This window comes from Schistocerca piceifrons, chromosome 8 (assembly GCF_021461385.2).
Source record: "Schistocerca piceifrons isolate TAMUIC-IGC-003096 chromosome 8, iqSchPice1.1, whole genome shotgun sequence".
NCBI lineage: Eukaryota > Metazoa > Arthropoda > Insecta > Orthoptera > Acrididae > Schistocerca > Schistocerca piceifrons.
Genome location: NC_060145.1, coordinates 208,864,957 through 208,885,481, shown reverse-complemented (window position 1 = coordinate 208,885,481; position 20,525 = coordinate 208,864,957). Strand labels below are relative to the sequence as shown.

Here is a 20,525-nt window from a genome sequence, read left to right as displayed (position 1 = left end):
AACAATAAGATTTATATCCTAACTAAGAAACTGTAATGATTAGGCAGTTTCCAATGTACTGTACTATCCAGACATAATACCTTACAAGTCAAAGAAAAGTGTGAAGAAAAGGAATCCTCACCGAGGGGCATTATTTCATGTCCTGAAAACTCCAATTCTTGACCAACATTGGTGGAAGCACTATCATCACAGTCCCTCAGTCCTTGGACAACAGCGTGGTGAAATTCCAGAAGGTCCTCTCCAACTAATTTTTGGATGAAATTGGAAGGAACCAAACCTCGACGACCATCCAGGAGCTCTCCATCAAAAAAACCATCCTGCACATTAAAATTTTTTTTTATTACTTTCTGGTGTAGGGAACAAATTTAGCAGTATGTGACACTGGACAACTATTCCAGAAATATCGTACTGACTAACAAACAACTGTGTCTGTCAGCACTGTCAACACAGAGAAAGGCTGTCTGAGAAGTAACCGCCAATTTAAAATATAGAATGGGAAGTAGTGAGGAGAATATAACAGCACTACACTGACTCAACTCACTCAGAGTGTCAGAGCGATCAGAGGTGCAGTAATGAGAAAGCCATTTTACTTCTCATTCACATAAATTTAAAATTGTGTGCCAGTACCACAACAGCTGTATCGGCTGTGTTTGGCTGGTGCACATCATGACACGATGCACTTTGATGACTGTGTTATGCACCATTACACATGGCATGCAATTTTTGTATGATGAGATAAGGATGATGTATTTGCATCTGTTATAGATGTATAAACCTAGCAGCACTGAATAAAATGCAATTTTTAAAATACCGCCCAATATAATGATGTCTTTCCTCAAATTGATCAAGGCTGTGGTGCCTATCCAGAAAAAGAGTGACCTTACAATAAAATTATAATCAATGTAGCCACATTTGATACTATTTTCATGACATTTTAAATGCATGCTTGAACATAAATGGAGAAGCTAGTCAAGGCTGCAGCCTGCACTGTTGTATTTGATGACGAATAACACCTGTGCAATGTTCCAAATAGGTCGCAAGTGTCAGTATGGTCAAAATGGTGTTCTGTGTAGTGCATTGTGTTGGAGCTAAATGAATTTGAATGCAGGCAAATTGTTGGTCCTCATATGGAGTGTGCTTTCAGAACCAAGGAAGCTGAAGTTTTTGGTGTTTTGAGAGGCACTGTATCAAAGATTTATACTGCATGCAGGGAAAGTGGAAAAACATCATCCACTAAGTCATAATAAGGATGAAAATGTGTGTTGAGTGATCTGACAGGTGGTCACTGAAGAGGATTATGATGAAAAATAAGAGGAAAACAGCTGCAAAAGTCACTGCATAACTGAATTTTGCACTCATGAACTGTGTCAGCATCACAACATGAAGGGAGCTCCAGTAGCAGTTTTTTGGTGATGATTTTTGCAGCCATATCACAGTATTCCCTAGGTGCCATGGGTACTCTGCCAGAGTGAATTACTGCCAAGGGTTATTTGACCATTTTTGCTGATCAAGCACATTCCATAGAACAAGACTACAAGGCCCTGTTCATGCAGCTTGCATCATCCAACACTGGTTTCATGAGCACAACAATGAATTTTTGCATCTCCCCTGGCTACTACGGTCACCAGGTCTCAATGTTATTGGCCCATTGTGGTCTACTTTGGAGAGAAGGTTGCATGATTGCTATAAACCTCCATCATCATTACCAGAACTTCCCACAATTTTGCCACAAGAATGAAGATTCCCTTGAAACGATATAGGATCTGCATTTATCCATTCTGAGACAACTGGGAGCTATTTTAAATGAAACGGGTTTCCTACACTGTATTAGGAATGGTAATATGTTATGTTTTTGGTGTTTTCACATTTTTTTGGTCTTACCCCTGTAAATGTTAGCACAATACAAGGATCTAACATTATTTTCATTAAATACTGTATGGCTCTTCCTATGCAGAGAACTACTCATGAGTATTCTTCTTCAAACATTCCCTTCTTTGTAAACTACTGACACATTATACTACAAGGTGCATCAATAACATTGTGTGATCTTGTAAGAAGTTATGTTTCTGGAAAGTACCAACTGAGTCAATCATGTTCTGTTATACTGTGAAAAGTGCCATGCTGTAAATTGTGTAAAAGGAAGCACTCTGACCTGGAATACAATAAAGGATATTCATTACAAGATCAACAATAAACACAAGGTTCTCCCAGAATGCAGTAAGTGTAAAACCAAACACTTTCTTCAACATACTCTTGACATTTTGTACCAATATAATTTTCAAAATTACGATTTATTTATCTAGTGATATACAGTTATTAATTGTGTGATTGTGGTACATGAGACTTGTCAAAAATATAATTTACAGAAGTGATGTGGTAGCTAATTAAATAGAAAAGTATTTTAAAATTAATTTAATTTTTACTGAGAATGAGCAGCGATATTTACATAACAAAGCAAAATATAAGTGATATCCTGTTTTAAACATCAAGATATCTTTCATGAAATTGCAAAGTGAGTAGTAACATTTCACTAGCAGAGTATCAACTAACTTGGTGCTAAGTGGGAGCAAGGACTGGGTAAGAGTGGCTGACAGTCTGGAGGGAGGCAGCTGTTGTACTTGGTCAGAATGCAGGGTTTGATAGGTAGCAGGCGCACAGGATAGCAATGTGACACATGGGGACCAGCACCAGCGAGTTTGCAGAGCAGACAATGATGATGACATGGAGGAGCCTACAAAGGAGACTGCATGCAAATCTGTCATGTGAGCCATACCAGAAGAACACTCAAGTATGTGGGATGCATACAAAATAGGACTAATAGAAGATATTGAATGTATACAGAGAAGGGTAGCACCTATGGCCACCAATGACTTGTTATCCTCGGGAGAGTGTCACAGAGAAGCAGATGAAACTAAATCGCAAGACACTTGAAGACAGATGCAAACAGAGCCCACTTAAGTTTCATGAAGCTGCTTTAAATGATGAATCTAGAAATATATTACAACTCTCTCTAGTAGGTTCATGAGGATAAAATCAGATTACTTGTCCCACATATAGAGGCATTAAAACAATAATTCTTCCCACACTCCATACATGAATGGGATGAAAAGAACCTGTAATAACTAGGACAATGGGAAGTAACATTTGCCATGCACTTTACACTGGTTTGCAGAACATGGATGTAGTCGTAGATATAGATCTTGTTGGCAGAGGAGACAGAACAGAGAAGAGAGTCTGTATAGAAGAGAGTGAAGTTAGTGTCCTGGGGCAAGATGGAGCTGAGTGTGAAGCAGAGGGCTAATGGAGATCGACACCAAGAATATTTTGAGAGCAAAGGATGTTGCAAGAACAACTTCCATCTACAATGTTCAGAAAAGTTGATACTAGAGCAGGGACCCAGTTGGAACAGGTAGTGAAGCAACCACTGAAATCAGGCATGTTTTGTTTAGCAGCATGTTCTGTCACTTGGGGATCAACTCTGCTTTCAGCTGCAGTTCGTAGGTGACCATTCATTCTGGTGGTTGGTGGTCATGCCCACATAAAATGCTGTGCAGAAACTGCAGCAGAGATAGGTATATGAAATGGGCTGCTTTCACAGGTGGCTCTTCTTCTGAGGGGATCACACATTCCAATCCACCCGAGACAAACCATCATGCCAGTCAACCAGCACAACTGCAGTCTTGGCACTGTGGAATCAGCAGGCACATTGTAGCTGTACAGATGTGTGTGTGTGTCTGTGTGTGTGTGTGTGTGTGTGTGTGTGTGTGTGTATTATGTACTCTAGCTTGAAAAAGGATTTGTTTGAAAGATAGTGATGTTTCCAGTCTCGTTTATGTTGCTGTTGATGACTCAACACCTCTACTATAGTGCGAGTTGTTGCCTTTATTCTTAGATTATTTACATGCAACCACATCTTTCCATAATATAAAAAAGATATTGGTTACTTCAAGAAGAGTAATATGTGTTACGAAACTTAATATCTTTCATCATTTAACACAATTTTTTTTATCTCTTCATAACTGCATCTTATGGGAAGAAGTAATGTCTTAAAATACTTCAGCCTCAGTTAGTAAATCTCACGACCATGACATATTGGAGCTTTCATTGCAGACCATATGTCCTTCGGGAAGTAGTAGTGGCATTTCTTAAATTTATCCATGTTGTATAGATTTAGTTGAGGTCTGCAACTGTGTTATAAATTTATGAAACAATTTTTTCCGCTTCCATCACTTTTTACTAATATTCATTATCTTGACATGTTTTTGCTACATTCTACCACCATGATGTACTTTACAGTTACATACATTAATTTGAAGTGAGTTACATATACATTAATCTGAAGTGTGATGAGGTTTTATTTGCTGGGTGTGTCAGTGAGGTTATGTACTAAAATTTAATCCTGTACAGAGATTTCACTTATTTCAGTGTGTATCTTAACAACAAAAACAATCGATTTTTGACAACACAATGTACTTGGATAGATAAAAAATCTACTCACCATGCTGCAGCAGCAGGAGAACACACACATAGAAGAAGATTATATTTATGCAAGCTTTTGGAGACAGTAGGTTTTTCTTGCAGCAGAAGGTTTGAAGGACAAGGGGGAGGTGTGAAGGGAAAGAACTGGAGAGGTTTAGGGAAAGGGGTATATTTCAGAGAAGCCACCCAGAACTGCAGGTCACAAGAGACTTACAGGACAGGATGAGAAGGAAAGACTGATTGTTGAGGACTGCACCGGATAAGATTTGAAAAACAGATAGTTGAAAGGTTGAAGACACATGCAAGACAGAGATTACTGCTTAAACAACATGCATGAGTTAATAAGAGTGAAAAGCTAAGTGCACTGTATGTAACAGTGGTGAGAGGGAGATGGTGAAAAACTGACGGGCAAGAAAATGAAAAATGTGGAAAACTAAAATGGAGTGAAGAACGGAGTAGCTACTGTGAAGAAATGCTTAGATGGAAGAAATTAAAGTAAATTAAGGCCAGGTATTTCAGCACCAGTTCCCACCTATGGATTTCTGCGGAACTGGTGTCTGGGGGAAACAGGCAACGAGGTCACGACTGTCATGTTGTAGAGCATACACTGCAGTATGATATTGTGTGTTACCAGTAAATACCCTCCGCCTATGCTCATTCATCCAAACTGAGAACTTGATGGTAGTCATGCTGACGTAAAAGGCTGAACAGTGTTTACTTAACAGCTGGTATATGACGTGTCGTTTCACAGGTGGCTCCCTCTTTGATAGTATATGTCCATTTTATGCCATCCCCCTATCATCTCTGTTATGTGCAATGCACTTAGGTTTTCTCTCTTATTAACTCATACACAATGTTCTTGCAGTAGTCTCTGTTTTGCATATTACCTTGTGTTCCATGTTTAAGCTCCCAGGTTTTCAAATCTCATCTGGTGCAGTCCCCAACAATAAGTTTTTCCTACTTATCCCATCCAGTAAGTCTCTCATGACTTGCGGTTCTGGATGACTTTTCCAAAATCTGTCCCTTTTTCTGAATGTCTCCAATCCTTTTCTTTCACCCCTCTTCCTTTCCCTTCAACCCTTCTGCCAGAAGAAGGACCCAGTGTCTTTAAAAGCTTGCATTAGTTTAGCTTTCTTTTATGAGTGTGTTCTCCTGCCGCCACTTGGTGAGTTGATTTTTATCTATCCACTTGCATTTTAGTGTGTACCTTAAGTGAGATTGAGATGTATGTTCCAACATCTAACTTACGTCCTTACATACATTTTCGTTGATTATGTATTTGTCTTGCACACAGAGCACAATAATGCACACAACACCATCACTTATAACTTCCGTGTTTAGTTGTTTACATTCTAAAAACTTGTAAGTGCCAAAAAAAATTTATTCCATTTGCTAAGATAGCAAACACAATGACAATACTTTTTTTTATAAGCATCTTTATGTTATAGCATATATTAAATAGTATGTTTACTTAGTTTTTATTTTTATTTTGATAATGTCAAGAATTTTTTTCCCTCAGTTAACTCATTTATACTGGAGAACATATTCCACATTGAAGAAATTATTGAAGAAATTTATGTTGTTACCTTTATTCTTACATTATTTAATTCTACCACAACTTTTCATGATATAAAAATACACTGATTACTTCAAAAACAGTTATATGTGCTAAAAAATCAATGAAACTTTCTAGTTCTTCACTCACATGCATTTTGAGCCCCTAGTCTGTTTCTTGTAATGCATGAAGATCATTCACAATGTCCTTAAATGGGTGGCCAGTGCCTTTAATGTGAACAGCCATAGCTGATTTAACGTAACTGTTTGTGTGGTATGCCCTTATGGTGAATTGTATTCTTCTTGTAACTCTCGTCTAGTATGGCCTACAAAGAGAGCTACACACTATTTTGAAAATGTCTGATTGGATGTGTTTAGGTAGTGTCTCAGTGTGTGTTGTAGTATGTTATGCTTTGTGAAAGTGATGTTCATGTTGTATGGTTTGAAAATATTTGTTGTTTAGTATGAGTGTTTGCTTATAAATGTTATGCTAGTCATCACTTTCTTTTTTTATACTCTGTGAACCTGCCGGTTTATCTTTTTTTTCTTCTTTTCTGTACGAGGTTGTCAATAGGTGTGTCGTCATAGTCATTTGCTGCAGCTATTTGTTTGATCTTGTTGACAACAGTAGTGCCTCACACTCTGCCAACCAGTTAATCAACTCATACTTGGCAGGTTGCTTGTGTACAACCTGGAATGAAAGATTCTAAGATATTTTGGCTCTACACTACTCCTCCTTTTTTTGGATCAAAATCAACCCTAAATTCACAATGCATAATTGACTCAAAATGGAGATGGTAGATAGATAATTGAAAACTGAGGATTTTCATTATCATATGTGGGGTCCACAAATGCATATTTTCCCAGAAATCAAAGAAAGCAATTGTTATGACTGCCACTTACATACTCATAAGGTAAATGCTGGTCTGTGAAAGCTCAGCTGGTGTAGCAATGTGTAGGTTCTCTAAATGCCCTACACATGTAAATAAATATTTGTAATGATTCTTATTTGTGCCGTCTCCATCATAGGGAAGTACAACTATATCTGAGTACACTGACAGAAAACTGAAAGCTATACTATCAATTTCTTTATGTATGTCAATTGTTTATTTTCACAGTGTCTGTCGCTCTTTTGAGCTGGTGTGATAAAGACGTATGTTCTTGCACCCTCCCAATATTATGTTCATTAAAAGTTTTAGTCTCTTACTGAGCTAGGATCTAATCCCCACATCCTGATGTGATGAGGACTTGAATTTTTTAATGGACCTTTCTGGAGAAGACATCAACATGAAGACAGAATAGCCACTGCAGTCACATTGACATTGTTGTACATCATTTGGAAGACGAGATAAATATCAAGCCATACATCAAAACTCAAAGGAATTAATCTTCAATCAATGTTCCAACACATTCCTTAACCCGCATGCTTCCATACCTGCACATTTCTGGACTTACAATTTCTGGTGCATCAGCATGACTATGTCAGCTCTGAACAATTCACGTCATCTCTCTCCCTAGGTGACCTACACTAGGGCATTGCCACTAGGAGAGAGTTAGCATGTATGTAATAATTTAAAATAATTATACAATTTTGTAAATTTTCTATTATACTTATTGTTATCTTTCTCTGTTTCATGAATGGGATACTACATTATCGCAGTGAGGATGGAAATCACATGATGTGAAAAACATTAAACATAATCAGTTGGACAATTAATTCCAGAAGGATCAAAAAAGCCAAAGAAAATGTAGGAAAATCCACAGTCCACTGTGCACATGACTTCGCTTAGTAGCATCTCTGCCAATAGTGACTGTAGCACCCTTCCTAATTCAATTCCCAAACTGAAACATTCTCATAAAATATTTAGACATTTGGATAGAAAATTAATTTTTGGGAGAGAAACGTGTGCATACAATTGTGTTATGCCAACAATGCATTTTGATACATATCAGCGAGGCACCACTGAATGGGTTGTGTAATGGTATCTTGACTATTACAAAGAGAATATTTCATTTTCAAAAGTATTCATTTATTTTACCATTCTGCAAAACTATTAAAAAAAAAAATTGAGTACAGCAGCTAGGCACTTCATTGCCAGTCCATTGCCAGATAGCCAGACACAAGATGTTGCCAATATGGACATGGCAACAAATGAAATCAAAACTGAAAATGTCAGTTGCAGTGATGATAACTAATTACATTTTTCAGTTACCATTGACACATGATAGTAAACATTATCATTCAAAACAGATATGATGATGACAGTAGGTGGACAGGGTGCACTGTGCACACTGGAAACCCAGATCACAATGCAAATGTTACAACCATTATTTAAACAAAGCTCCAATATTTCTACACAACTGTAATGAATAGCAAAATCAAAAACTTAAGCAAAGCATCAATGAAAAATTTAATGATTTTACAAAACAATGGACATACACACAAAAGGAATTACTTGAACAGCAAAGGCGAACTCTTGATGCTTTCAAAACCAACATTAACACAACAATTCAATGACTTGGCAAAAGATTTGCACACTGAACTTTCAAACGAATTATCGGATAAACTTTTAAGCATGGGGAAAGATCTAAACACACAACTGCTCACTGGTATGTCACAAGATGTAAATACACACGTCAATAAAAGTTCTGAGAGTTCCAGAACCTGTACAGAAAATTGGAATAGAGATCAACATAAACATCATCTGCGCCCTTTTCGTTGCTCATGAAAACCACACATTGCAGATTGTACCACCATACAGCGTGACCTTCAGAGATGGCGGTTCAGATTGCTGTACACACCAGTACCTCTAATACCCAGTAACACCTTGATACCACAAGTTCATCAAGTCACTGTTGGTACATATTGTCCCACTCCTCAACGGTGATTCGGTGTAGATCCCGCAGAGGGGTTGGTGGGTCATGTCATCCATAAACAGCCCTTTTCAATCTATCCAAGGCATGTTCACTAGGGTTCATGTCTGCAGAACATGCTGGCCATTCTAGTCAAGCGATGTTGTTATCCTGAAGAAAGTCATTTTCATGGTGTGTATAAAGGGGGCACAAATTGTCATCTATGAAGATGAATGCCTCATCAATATGCTGCCGATTTGGTTGTGCTTTCAGTCGGAGGATGGCATTCACGTATCATACAGCCTTTATGGCACCTTCCATGACCACCAGTGGCGTACATCAGCCCCACATAATGCCACCCCAAAACAGCAGTGAACCTCCACACTGCTGCACTTGCTGGAGAGTGTGTCTAAGGTGCCCAGCCTGACCAGGTTGCCTCCAAACACATCTATGACGATTGTCTGGTTGAAGGCATATGCGACACTCGTGGGTGAAGAGAACTTGATTCCAATCCTGAGCAGTCCATTTGCCCAGCATGTTGTTAGGCCCATTTGTACTGCTCTGCATGGTGTCGTGGTTGCAAGGATGGACCTTGCCATGGGGTGAAGTTGCGCATCCTGCAAACTATTGTGCACAGTTTGAGTCATAACATGGTGTCCTATGGCTGCGCAAAAAGCATTATTCAACATGGTGGCATTGCTGTCAGGATTCCTCTGAGCCATAATCCATAGGAAGCGGTCATCCACTGCAGTAGTAGCCCTTGGACAGCCCGAGTGAGGCATGTCATTGACAGTTCCTGTCTCTCTGTATCTCTTCCATGTCTGAATGTTGCTTTGGTTCACTCCGAGATGACTGGACACGTCCCTTGTTGAGAGCCCTTCCTGGAACAAAGTAACAATGCGAACGCAATCGAACTGTGGTATTGACCATATAAAAAAGTTGAACCACAGACAACGTGAGCCGTGGACCTCCTTCCTGGTGAAATGATTGGAACTAATCGGCTGTCGGACCCCCTCCATCTAATAGGTGCTGCTCATGCATGGTTGTTTACATTTTTGGGCAGATTTGGTGACACCTCTGAACAGTCAAAGGGACTGTGCTTGTGGTACAATATCCACAGTCAACGTCCATCTTCAAGAGTTCTGCGAACTGCGGTGATGCAAAACTTTTTTTGATGTGTGTAATATAAGCCAAATAGTGTCATCAATAGGAGAGACACAAGAACGGTTCATGGAAAAGAAGGAGGTATCTGAGGCTCAGACAAAAATGCAGCAGGAGCATTCACAATTGTGCCAGAATATAAATACACTCGAGGTACTGTTGACAGGTTGCAACCGGCATACAAAGATCTACCCGAACAGGTACAAGATCTATCATTGCAACTAGGTAGCATAAAATTAAATATTCTGTTCATGAGAAAGGAGCAAGAAAGAATAGATAAAGACATTAAGGAAATAAAGGATAGAGCCAAGGCTGCTATGCTAGACCAAGGCAGTACTCTGGCACAGAATGTAGTCCAGGAACACAAGGGATATGCAGATGTGATCGAGGAAGTGATGAAGGTACAGAAGACAGAACTAAGAGCTGAAACATATCAGAGGTTGAAAGCAGTGGAGGAAAAATCACAGACTAACATAATTAGTAACACTGTGAAGGAAAGGGAACATTCAACCCCAAGTTATCTGGTGTCAACAGACAGGACAGGTGATTCAAACATCTGTCTGCACTTGAATCTTAACCTGTCAGGTGAAATAGATCACAACTATAACATGCAGCAAGCACGGCCAACTTCTGTCACTCTTGTGCAGAAGTATTTGGAATACGATTTCATACATCAAAAAAATGCCACGCTGGCAACAGAAGTGCTGCTTGCTTTTCCACCTTTCTCGTGGATGAAGGCTTATTACAACACAGACAGTTTCCGATTTTTTCTTCCAAAGGTAAGCAAATGAACCCAGTAGTACAAAATTGTTAAGGCTTTCATGGCCACCTGTTGACAAACTGCCTATTGGCTCCTGTCTTGGGTTCTTCGGTCAACGTTCATCTAATGATTTCACTGACGTTTCGCCAGTATGAGTGGCTGGCATTGTCAAAACTTCACCCTCCATTGCCGGTGGTAAACTTGAGCCAACATTGCGGCTACAGACTATATGTACCTGGCGCGCCAACGGCCGAGGTCTTCTCCGCGGTCATTTCCGGTGCAGTTCTCCTCTTGCTACCTGTGACGATCGTTCACTGCAGTACGGGAAGCCAGGATCCATTTACTTTAAGGCTTTCCTCTTTCTTGTTGAAACTGTTTGCCTGTTTTTGTATTTATGCAGTTTCTCTGAACAAGTGCGTGTGATAGTGCTTCTTTACAGCCAGAACTTCCGTGTCGGTGAATTTTATTACGCGGTCAGTCTCACTCAGTGCACGCTCTGCCACGACCGATTTCTCCACCTGCCCCAACCTGCAATGTCACTTATGCTCTTTGATCCTAGTGTTAATTGATCATCCAGTCATCCTGAGATAAACTTTTCTGCATGTGTATAGTATATGGTATATTCCCGACACTGCAAGCGGGTCCCTTTCCTCCTTTGCCGATCTAAGACACTCTTTGATCTTCTTTGTCAGTTTGAAAATCGTCTTTACGCCATGTTTGCACAATATACGGCTGATTCTGTCCATCACTATGGGAATGTATGGCAGAAAGGCCGTATCCGAATTTCTTTTTCCGATTCCTTACTACGCTGTGTGTTTGGCTCTGTTAAACTTCTAATGTAATTTGTGGAGTACCCGTTGCTCCTCAGAACACTTTCCAGGTGTTGCATTTCTCATCTGAGGTGCTGCGGCTCACATATTCATCCTGCTCTCATTACGAGAGTATTAATCATGCCTCTTTTCTGGCTCAGGTGTGGTTTGATAGTTTGTGCAGGTATCGGTCCATGTGTATCTGTTTTTGATACACGGTGTGTCCCAGGTTATTGCCGTCCCTTGTGACCAGCACATCTAGAAATGGCAGGTTTTTGTCTTCTCTACTTCCATGGTAAATGTTATGTTGGCATGGAGGCTGTTCAAGTGTCTTAGGAAGTCACCGAGCTGTTCTTCACCATGGCTCCACACCACAAAAGTATCATCGACGTACCTGTACCACACCTTAGGTTTGCAAGTCGCCAAGTCCAGTGCCTGTGCTTCAAACTGTTCCATGAAACAGTTGGCCACCACTGGACTAAGAGAACTACCCATGGCGACGCCTTCCAGCTGATTGTAGAAATCGCCATTCCACATTAAATAACTCGTGGTGAGACATGCATGGAAGAGCTTTTTGATGTCTTGCAGGAAAATGGAACCGATGTGCTCCAGAGCGTCACTGAGTGGCACTTTTGTAAACAACGAAACAACATCAAAGCTGACAAGGATGTCGTTTGGTGCAAGTTTCAGTTTCTTCAGCTTATCAATAAAATGTCCTGAGTCCTTTATGTATGTGTCGGTATTCCCCACGTGTGGCTGGAGCAGAGAGGCTAAGTGTTTTCCAAGTTTATATGTTGGTGAGCCAGGAGCGGTAACGATTGGTCTCAGTGGAATGTTGTTGTTATGGATCTTGGGTAATATATACCGTCGAGGTGGTAGGGCTTCTGTGTTGTGCAGGCTTCTCTGTATGTCCGTTGGCAGAGAAGACACCTTGATTAATCAATTCATATTCCATGTGGTACGCCGCATCAGATCTGCACTTAGTTTTCAGTACATCGTCGGATCTAATAGGTCTCGAATCTTTTGCTCATAATCTTTGGTCTTCATTACAACGGTTGCATTCCCCTTATCGGCAGGCAGTACCAATGTACTCTTGTCGGCCTTGAGATTCTTAATGGCTTGTACCTCTTCTTTCTTCTGGCTGCATGCTGGTAGTTTTGCTCGGCGCAGTATCCTGGCTGTTTCAGTGCGTATTTCTTCTGCCCTTTCACAAGGAAGGGTCCAAATGGTTGCTTTGGTGTTGGCAATGATGTCCTCCATAGGTATAGTTCTCAGGATGATAGCGAATTCCCTCCTTTTTGAAGAACAGACACTTCCTCTTCGGTCAATTGTCGTTCAGTGAGGTTCACCACTGTGTGTGACATGTCGGGAATCACCTTGTCAGTCTGCTTCCGGCATCTTTGGAATGTTTTCTTCTGTCGCTCGGTGCAATGCTCGAGTTCATTCTGCATGCTCCTGTGAGTGATGCTGTTGATCTTGTCCCAGTCATCTCGATGTATTCTGCTACTTAGTTGATAGAAAATGTCCAGAATTCCTGATCCGTTCGTGCCAAGTCTCTCCGTGTTGTATGAATTCGCTCACGAAGAAAAGCTCATTGCATTCTGTCGTAGATACGATGTGCTTGGGCGGTGGTGAATAGGCACTTACATCTCAAGAATGTCAGTGTAGCACATTCATCTCAGCACTGTGACAGGAAGGTGAGAGAGGACATCAACTGCGCTTTCTTCTTCCGTTGTTGGTCAAGGTGTTGGTACAACTTGCAAATCTCCTCCCCATAGAGGCGTAATACAAAATTGTTAAGGCTTTTGTGGCCACTTGAGAAACTGCCTATTGGCTCCTGTCTCAGCGAAGTAAGGAATCTGAAAAAGAAATGTCGGGTACAGCCTTTCTGCCATACATTCCCAGAGCAACGGACAGAATCGGCCGTATATTGCACAAACATGGCGTAAAGACGATTTTCAAACCGACAAAGAAGATCAAAAAGTGTCTTAGATCAGCAAAGGAGAAAAGGGACCCACTTGCAATGTCGGGAATATACCGTATACCATGCACATGCAGAAAAGTTTATGTCAGAATGACTGGACAATCAATTTACACCAGGATCAAAGAGCATAAGTGACATTGCAAGTTGGAGTAGGTGCAGAAATCGGGTGTGGCAGAGCACGCATTGAGTGAGACCGACCACGTAATAAAATTTGCCGACATGGAAGTTCTGGCTGTAGAGAAGCACTATCACACATGCTTGTTCAGAGAAGCTGTAGAAATACAAAGACACGCAAATAGTTTCAACAAGAAAGAAGAAAGCCTTAAGGTAAACGGATCCTGGCTTCCTGTACTGCAGTGTACGACTGCTGCAGGTAGCAAGAGGAGAACTGCATCAGAAATGACCGTGAAGAAGACCTTGGCTGTTGGCGCACTAGGTACATATAGTCTACGGCCACGAGCTCGGCTCCAGTTCACCCCCGGCAATGGAGAGTGAAGCTTTGACACTGTCAGCCAATCGTGCTGGCGAAACGTCAGTAAAATTATTAGATGAACGTCAGCCGAAGAACCCAAGACAGAAGCCAATAGGCAGTTTGTGAACCCAGTAGTGTTCATAAGAACCTTGGAATGTTTTGCCAAGGAACTGGACTGAAGCACAGAAGATATGCTATGTGGTAGGTTAACCACAGGGTGATATCTTGCTGTGGGCCACTAACATGGTGGATAAATGTCACATCTATGAACAGTTTGAATTGACATTCCTAGACAAATTCTGGTCCATCACAGTGCAAGAGAGACTGCCCATTTAACCTGGTGCCATTCGGCAGTAAATATGGAGGGCTCAAAAGATACTTTGAGAAGTATCTACACATAGCCTGTTACAGGACAAACCTGACATCGCACATAGATGCCCTAAAAACTTTCAAAAATGACTAACAGTTAACAAATTTGAGAAATTAATCACCACTCCTGAGCACAATATAGAGAATTCCCTTTCAGTTCTCAATTTCATTGATCTTATCTACAAACAAAGAGCTGCGCAACCACGAAGTGATGGCATGCAGGCAGACCCCACATAAACAAATTAACAAAACAGTGGGAATGGCAATAATAACAAACACAGTTGGCATCCATATTCCCCTCACAGCAATACCAACAGGAACCAATTTGATAACAGAAAAGAACAAAAATTCAAGTGATGACAAAAAAATTACCAACGACAGAATTTCAGTAAGTCAGGATTTAATAGCCAGAGTAGTCAGCAAGTGTACAAAGCATTTCTGACCAGGAGCAATGACCCAAGTGGCAACTGGCAAGGGCAGAACACAACCACATGACAAAATAATCTGCCATTGTTTGACTACAATCAGTACAATCAAAATTACATTTCAAATAGCAGCCAGGGACAACAAAATTTCGAACTGAGGGCCACACAAGATACTAACTGGCAAAACCAGATGCATAATGTGCATACAGTCGACATTACCCCTAATGAGGAAGTTGGTGCTCAGGATAATTCAAAAAACACAAATTGGTATAGATAGGCCCCCATTTGATGACCATTAATAGGGGAAGGGGCACAGAACTAGTTAAAAGCTGTTGTCATTGATATGACAACTATGGTGATATCAAAGATGATGCGTGTCGGGAAGATATTACCAACTGTGTAGATGAAAGTGAAGACACAGTACAGGCAGTAATAAATACGCAAATGTTTGTTTAATGGTACCCATAGTACTGAACACTGGAGCTACTATGAATATAATTTCTAGGGTTTGTTTGATCAGTTACAAAAACACGGACACATATCGACAATTCCAGTCCAGAACTGTAAAATCCAATCTGCTGTAGGAGGTAAGTCTAAAGGCGTAAAATTGTAGGCATGGATTCCTATTCAAATTGACAGCTTCTCTTTACAATGCATTTTTTTGTGGTTGAAAGGCTAATGGTAAACTATCTTATCAGCAGGGACACCTTTAGGAGGTACCAAGAACAACTGACATTGGTAAGGGGAAGTGTCATTTCATTGTTAATGACCAACAATATTTAGTAGACCTAGTCAAGTCAAATGCAAATGCAAAAGCAAACCAAAACACAGTGCTGACATTCAAATACAACTCTTCTATCCAACTGTCATGTTTGTAAACACACTGAGAAATGAGTAACCACAGGAAGAGGAAACAGGCCCTGAGACCATGCATGCCAAAGTAAGTGAGTCAGCGTGTCTTACAGAAGAATGAAAGTAAGACCCATAGGAGGTTTTAACACATAATGCTCATGTTATTGAATGATGCCCCGGTGTAGTAAAGGGATACAAATACAAAATGGAAGTATACTCACACGAAACCTTCTGCTTTTCATCTTACCCCATTCCATGGGCCAAGAAGGAGACTGTCAGGAAGGAGATTTATAGAATGCTAAATTGGGAAATACTACAGCCATCCTTATCTCCATACCATATCCCCATTTTGGCCATTAGCAAATCACACTGCAGGGTCTGCTTCGTGCTCGATGCATGAGAAATGATAAAATTATTGTGCTTGTCAGGATGCGACCTGACAATCTGGAAGAACAACTTCTAAAAATTCCATAACCTTAAACCTCACCATAGCATATCTCCAACCCTCATATTGGCAGATTGCAATACATGAAGGTAGCTCTCACTGCCTTTGTATGTGGTGGTAGAAGCTACGAGTTCTTTGTCCTCCCCTGTTGGTCATTTAAACATCAGTGTGGGCATATTTATTTCTGCTTTAGATCAAGTCTTAGGATCTGAATTGTTAAGTAGAGTCACTGTGTATGTTGATGATTTACTGACTGCTAGCTCCGCATGGTCAGAACACTTGCGGCTCTTGGCTCATCAAGTCTTGTATAGGTTTTCAGAATACAAATTCACAGTCAACCTAATGAAGTCACATTTCAATAAGAAGTGGTTAAATGCCTTGGACACATAACATCACCTCAAGGCATACTTCCATACCCTAAGAAGCTTGGTGCTATCAGACATTGCCCTGTATCTCAAAATAGGAAACATTTAAAGGGATATCTTAAATTAGTATCTTTCTTCGGAAAATTTATATCACAGCAGCTTTTAAATAGTGATGCTCTATTGAATCTTATATGGAAGAACCACCCCTGGTTATGGAGCAAGCAATATCAAACTGATTCTGACAACATTGAAGGAGCTCTTCTAAATGCCATCTTACATCTTCCTGACATAACCCAGGATTTTTGTCTGTGTACAGAGGTGTCCTCCTAAGGGCTAGGAGCTTGTTTATTTCACATCACTGACATGAATGGAGAGTTTACCCCTAAGGTAATTAGTTTTGGTAGTAGTAATCTGTGACTGAATTGGAAGCTCTTGTAGTAATCTGGGCATTAAAAAGTGGGGAAAGCATACCAAGGGGTACCGCAGCCATCAGTCTTTATCTTTCCTTCTTACTTGTATACTCTCACACAGGAGAATTTCTAGGTAGTGTTTGTATTTATAGGAATTTTATTTTGAAATTGTGTATATCGAAGGTAAACAAACGTAACTGCTGGTGCCTTATTGAGGCTTCCACAAGGTGTACACAAATCTTGGAATTTGTGGAGAACAATTCAGAAATCAGGGTTTTATTGATGAAAGAGAAAACACAATAGCCATGCTATGTTAGGATATGTAAAAGCATGGAGCAACAACAGCAAAAGAATCCCAGATGGCAAAAGGTAATGTTAAAACTGCTGCAGCACAATGATTCCAGGTTGAAAACTTTTTTATGATTTACCAAGATGTGCTGTTTCACCAACACCTCCCAGAGCAGAGCCAGTGGTGCATTTGTTGACCACATAATCATGTTAACAACTTTATATTGCACACTCACAATGGTTGGGAACTCTATATTATCCCAAATGTTAGTAAGATAGGCACTTATTGTTAGTGTTCAAGTTCAAAACCAAAAGTTCTGCATATAATATGTATATGTGTTGTGTCACAGAAGGCTAAGCATACAAATAAGTCAAAATTAATTGAACTACACCTGATATTGCCTAAGAGACCCTTGTAGATAAGTTTCCTTGGATGCAGCTGGAGCGCACTCACAAGGGAAAGAAGGTGCTTTCTCGAAGTAAGTCAAATTGTATGCTGCATTGTCAGTGACTGTGAGCACCATGATCAGAAGAATTACAATGGATTATCTATCCATAGAAGACAAGCCAGAAATACTGATGACGGAAAACATGTCACACTTTACAGGCAACTGTTGGAAAGAGTTCATGAACACTCATGACATTAAACATACACTTGTATTCAGGTTTCACCCAGAATCAAGTCCCACAGAGGATATTTAAGGAATTTAACAGATTTATCCAGACTTACACCACTCAAAAACACACGAGATGGATTAAACACATTACCCCATTTCACCAAGTTATTAACAATCTCCCATGTAGCTCAACCAGCTTTACAGTTAAAGGATTGCTGTTGCACAAAACACAAGTAGATGGTTGGGAAGCACCTATACCTAAAGCCCCAAGGAAGGAAACATCACATGAAGAGAAAATATATCGGGCACTGGTTAACACTGAAGAAGAGGCAAAATACAGAGTACAATTGTATGATAAGAAATTAGGACACACTGTAGAATACCATGTAGGACAATACGTACTGCTGTGGACTTACCCAAAATTGAAAAAGTATGATAAGTTGAATGGCAAGTGGCAACTGCTATGCAAAAGGCTATTTGTTACATCAAAAATCCCTAACACAGGAGCCTGTAAGTTGGTATACTTAAATAGGGGTAAGGAAAATGGTCTCTACCGACACAAAGACTTATGTAAATATGTGCACTAAACAGAATTTGACACCAATCAAGCATAGCTTGGAGCAATGTACTGTTCTTGGCTTGGAGCAATGTACTGTTCACTTGAATTTACTTATTATGATTAATGTTTAGTATTAAAGAATGATCTCATTTTGTTCATTTCACGTGTGTTGCCTTATTTCAACATAAGTTTTAGTTATGTAAGATTTTCATTGTATGTTTATGAACCAGAGAAGCTCAGAAAAAATTACCCTAGCCGAATGCAAAAAATTAATTATTTTCACACTGTACTGTTTAAACACGCAGTAGGTGTGTGTTTGAGATATAGCACATGGAGCTAGCAAAGTGGAGCAAGGACAGAGTTGCACATGCGCAGCAGCTAGTATTAAGGTTGACAACCTCCACACATGCACACAGCACATTGTAATACAAATGATGGCTGCCACAAGATGATTGTGGCTTAGCAAAAAAATGCCAAGCAATCTACATTTATAGAAAACTTTATAATATAAGTTAACTACTAAGGAAATTAAATGTCTACACAACAGAATTAAACTAAGATAAAGAAATTAGGAAGAAATAAGTCAAGGAATTTATACACAGAGGATGAACTAAATATTACCTACAGACAACTAGCTATACATTATGATACTATTTACATTTATACAAGTGGTTATTTACATGCTACATGAAAGGGATATCTACATGAGGAAGGAAGGAATATAAACTAAGTCTTGAGTATACTACGAGAGACCGGATTGTGCCCCTCTTAAAATAACACTTTTCTTTCCAGGTGTAAAAGGTAAGTCAAAATGACAACCGCATTATGAACATGTGCACTCTTCCAACTCATAAAAAAATTGATAAAGAATGAGCTGTGTACTGATAGAAATTGAATATATGAATAATAAAAGTGTCCTGCATTAGTGGCCAGTGAGTAACTATGCACTTAGTTTTAAGTTAGTATTGAAGTGTTCTTCCAGCGAATGATGCAGAGTCATGTTCCGGATAAAATAGGGAACACAATAGTTAGGTGTTTGGTACTAAAGCATATGGGCTGCACCAAAAATAAATAATTATATGTAGAAAATATGTGTGAGTGTGACAGTGTGAATGTGTGTAAGAAAAATCTACAGTACACAAAATGTATAAAAATGTTGAACTTAGGTCTTGTGTTACCAAATAAAAAGGGGTCATACCAAGCATTACAACCCATGTAAATGAGGTATGCATCAAGCAAGGGTTATTGCCGTACATTTGGACATGACCACAAGTTGTCCCAACATTGTCATACACTCGTTCATTGGCATAATTCCTGTAAAGAGATATACATGCACCACAGAAAACACAAGAGTGATATCATGTAGCAAAAGAAAATATAAGTCACCAACACTGAAGCACTTGTATGACACAATATTGTACTGTCAGACTATATCAGCGGATGTTGTTGTTGTTGTTGTGCTCTTCAGTCCTGAGACTGGTTTGATGCAGCTCTCCATGCTACTCTATCCTGTGCAAGCTTTTTCATCTCCCAGTACCTACTGCAACCTACATCCTTCTGAATCTGCTTAGTGTATTCATCTCTTGGTCTCCCTCTACGATTTTTACCCTCCACGCTGCCCTCCAATACTAAATTGGTGATCCCTTGATGCCTCAGAACATGTCCCACCAACCGATCCCTTCTTCTGGTCAAGTTGTGCCACAAACTTCTCTTCTCCCCAATCCTATTCAATACTTCCTCATTAGTTATGTGATCTACCCATCTAATCTTCAGCATTCTTCTGTAGCACCACATTTCAAAAGCTTCTATTCTCTTTTTGTCCAAACTATTTATCATCCATGTTTCACTTCCATACATGGCTACACTCCATACGAATACTTTCAGAAATGACTTCCTGACACTTAAATCAATACTGGATGTCAACAAATTTCTCTTCTTCAGAAACGCTTTCCTTGCCATTGCCAGCCTACATTTTATATCCTCTCTACTTCGACCATCATCAGTTATTTTGCTCCCCAAATAGCAAAACTCCTTTACTACTTTAAGTGCCTCATTTCCTAATCTAATTCCCTCAGCATCACCCGACTTAATTAGACTACATTCCATTATCCTTGTTTTGCTTT

At 39.8% G+C, this 20,525-nt stretch overlaps 1 protein-coding gene across 1 annotated transcript in view; it reads right to left on the bottom strand.

Annotated features, from left to right (window-relative positions):
* Positions 1-20,525, bottom strand: part of LOC124712216 (RIMS-binding protein 2-like) — a 384,205-nt gene that overhangs the window by 315,425 nt on the left and 48,255 nt on the right. The window contains exon 4 of the mRNA XM_047242511.1: positions 122-317. Coding sequence (XP_047098467.1) covers positions 122-317 — 196 coding nt within the window. The remainder of the gene's footprint in view (positions 1-121; positions 318-20,525) is intronic.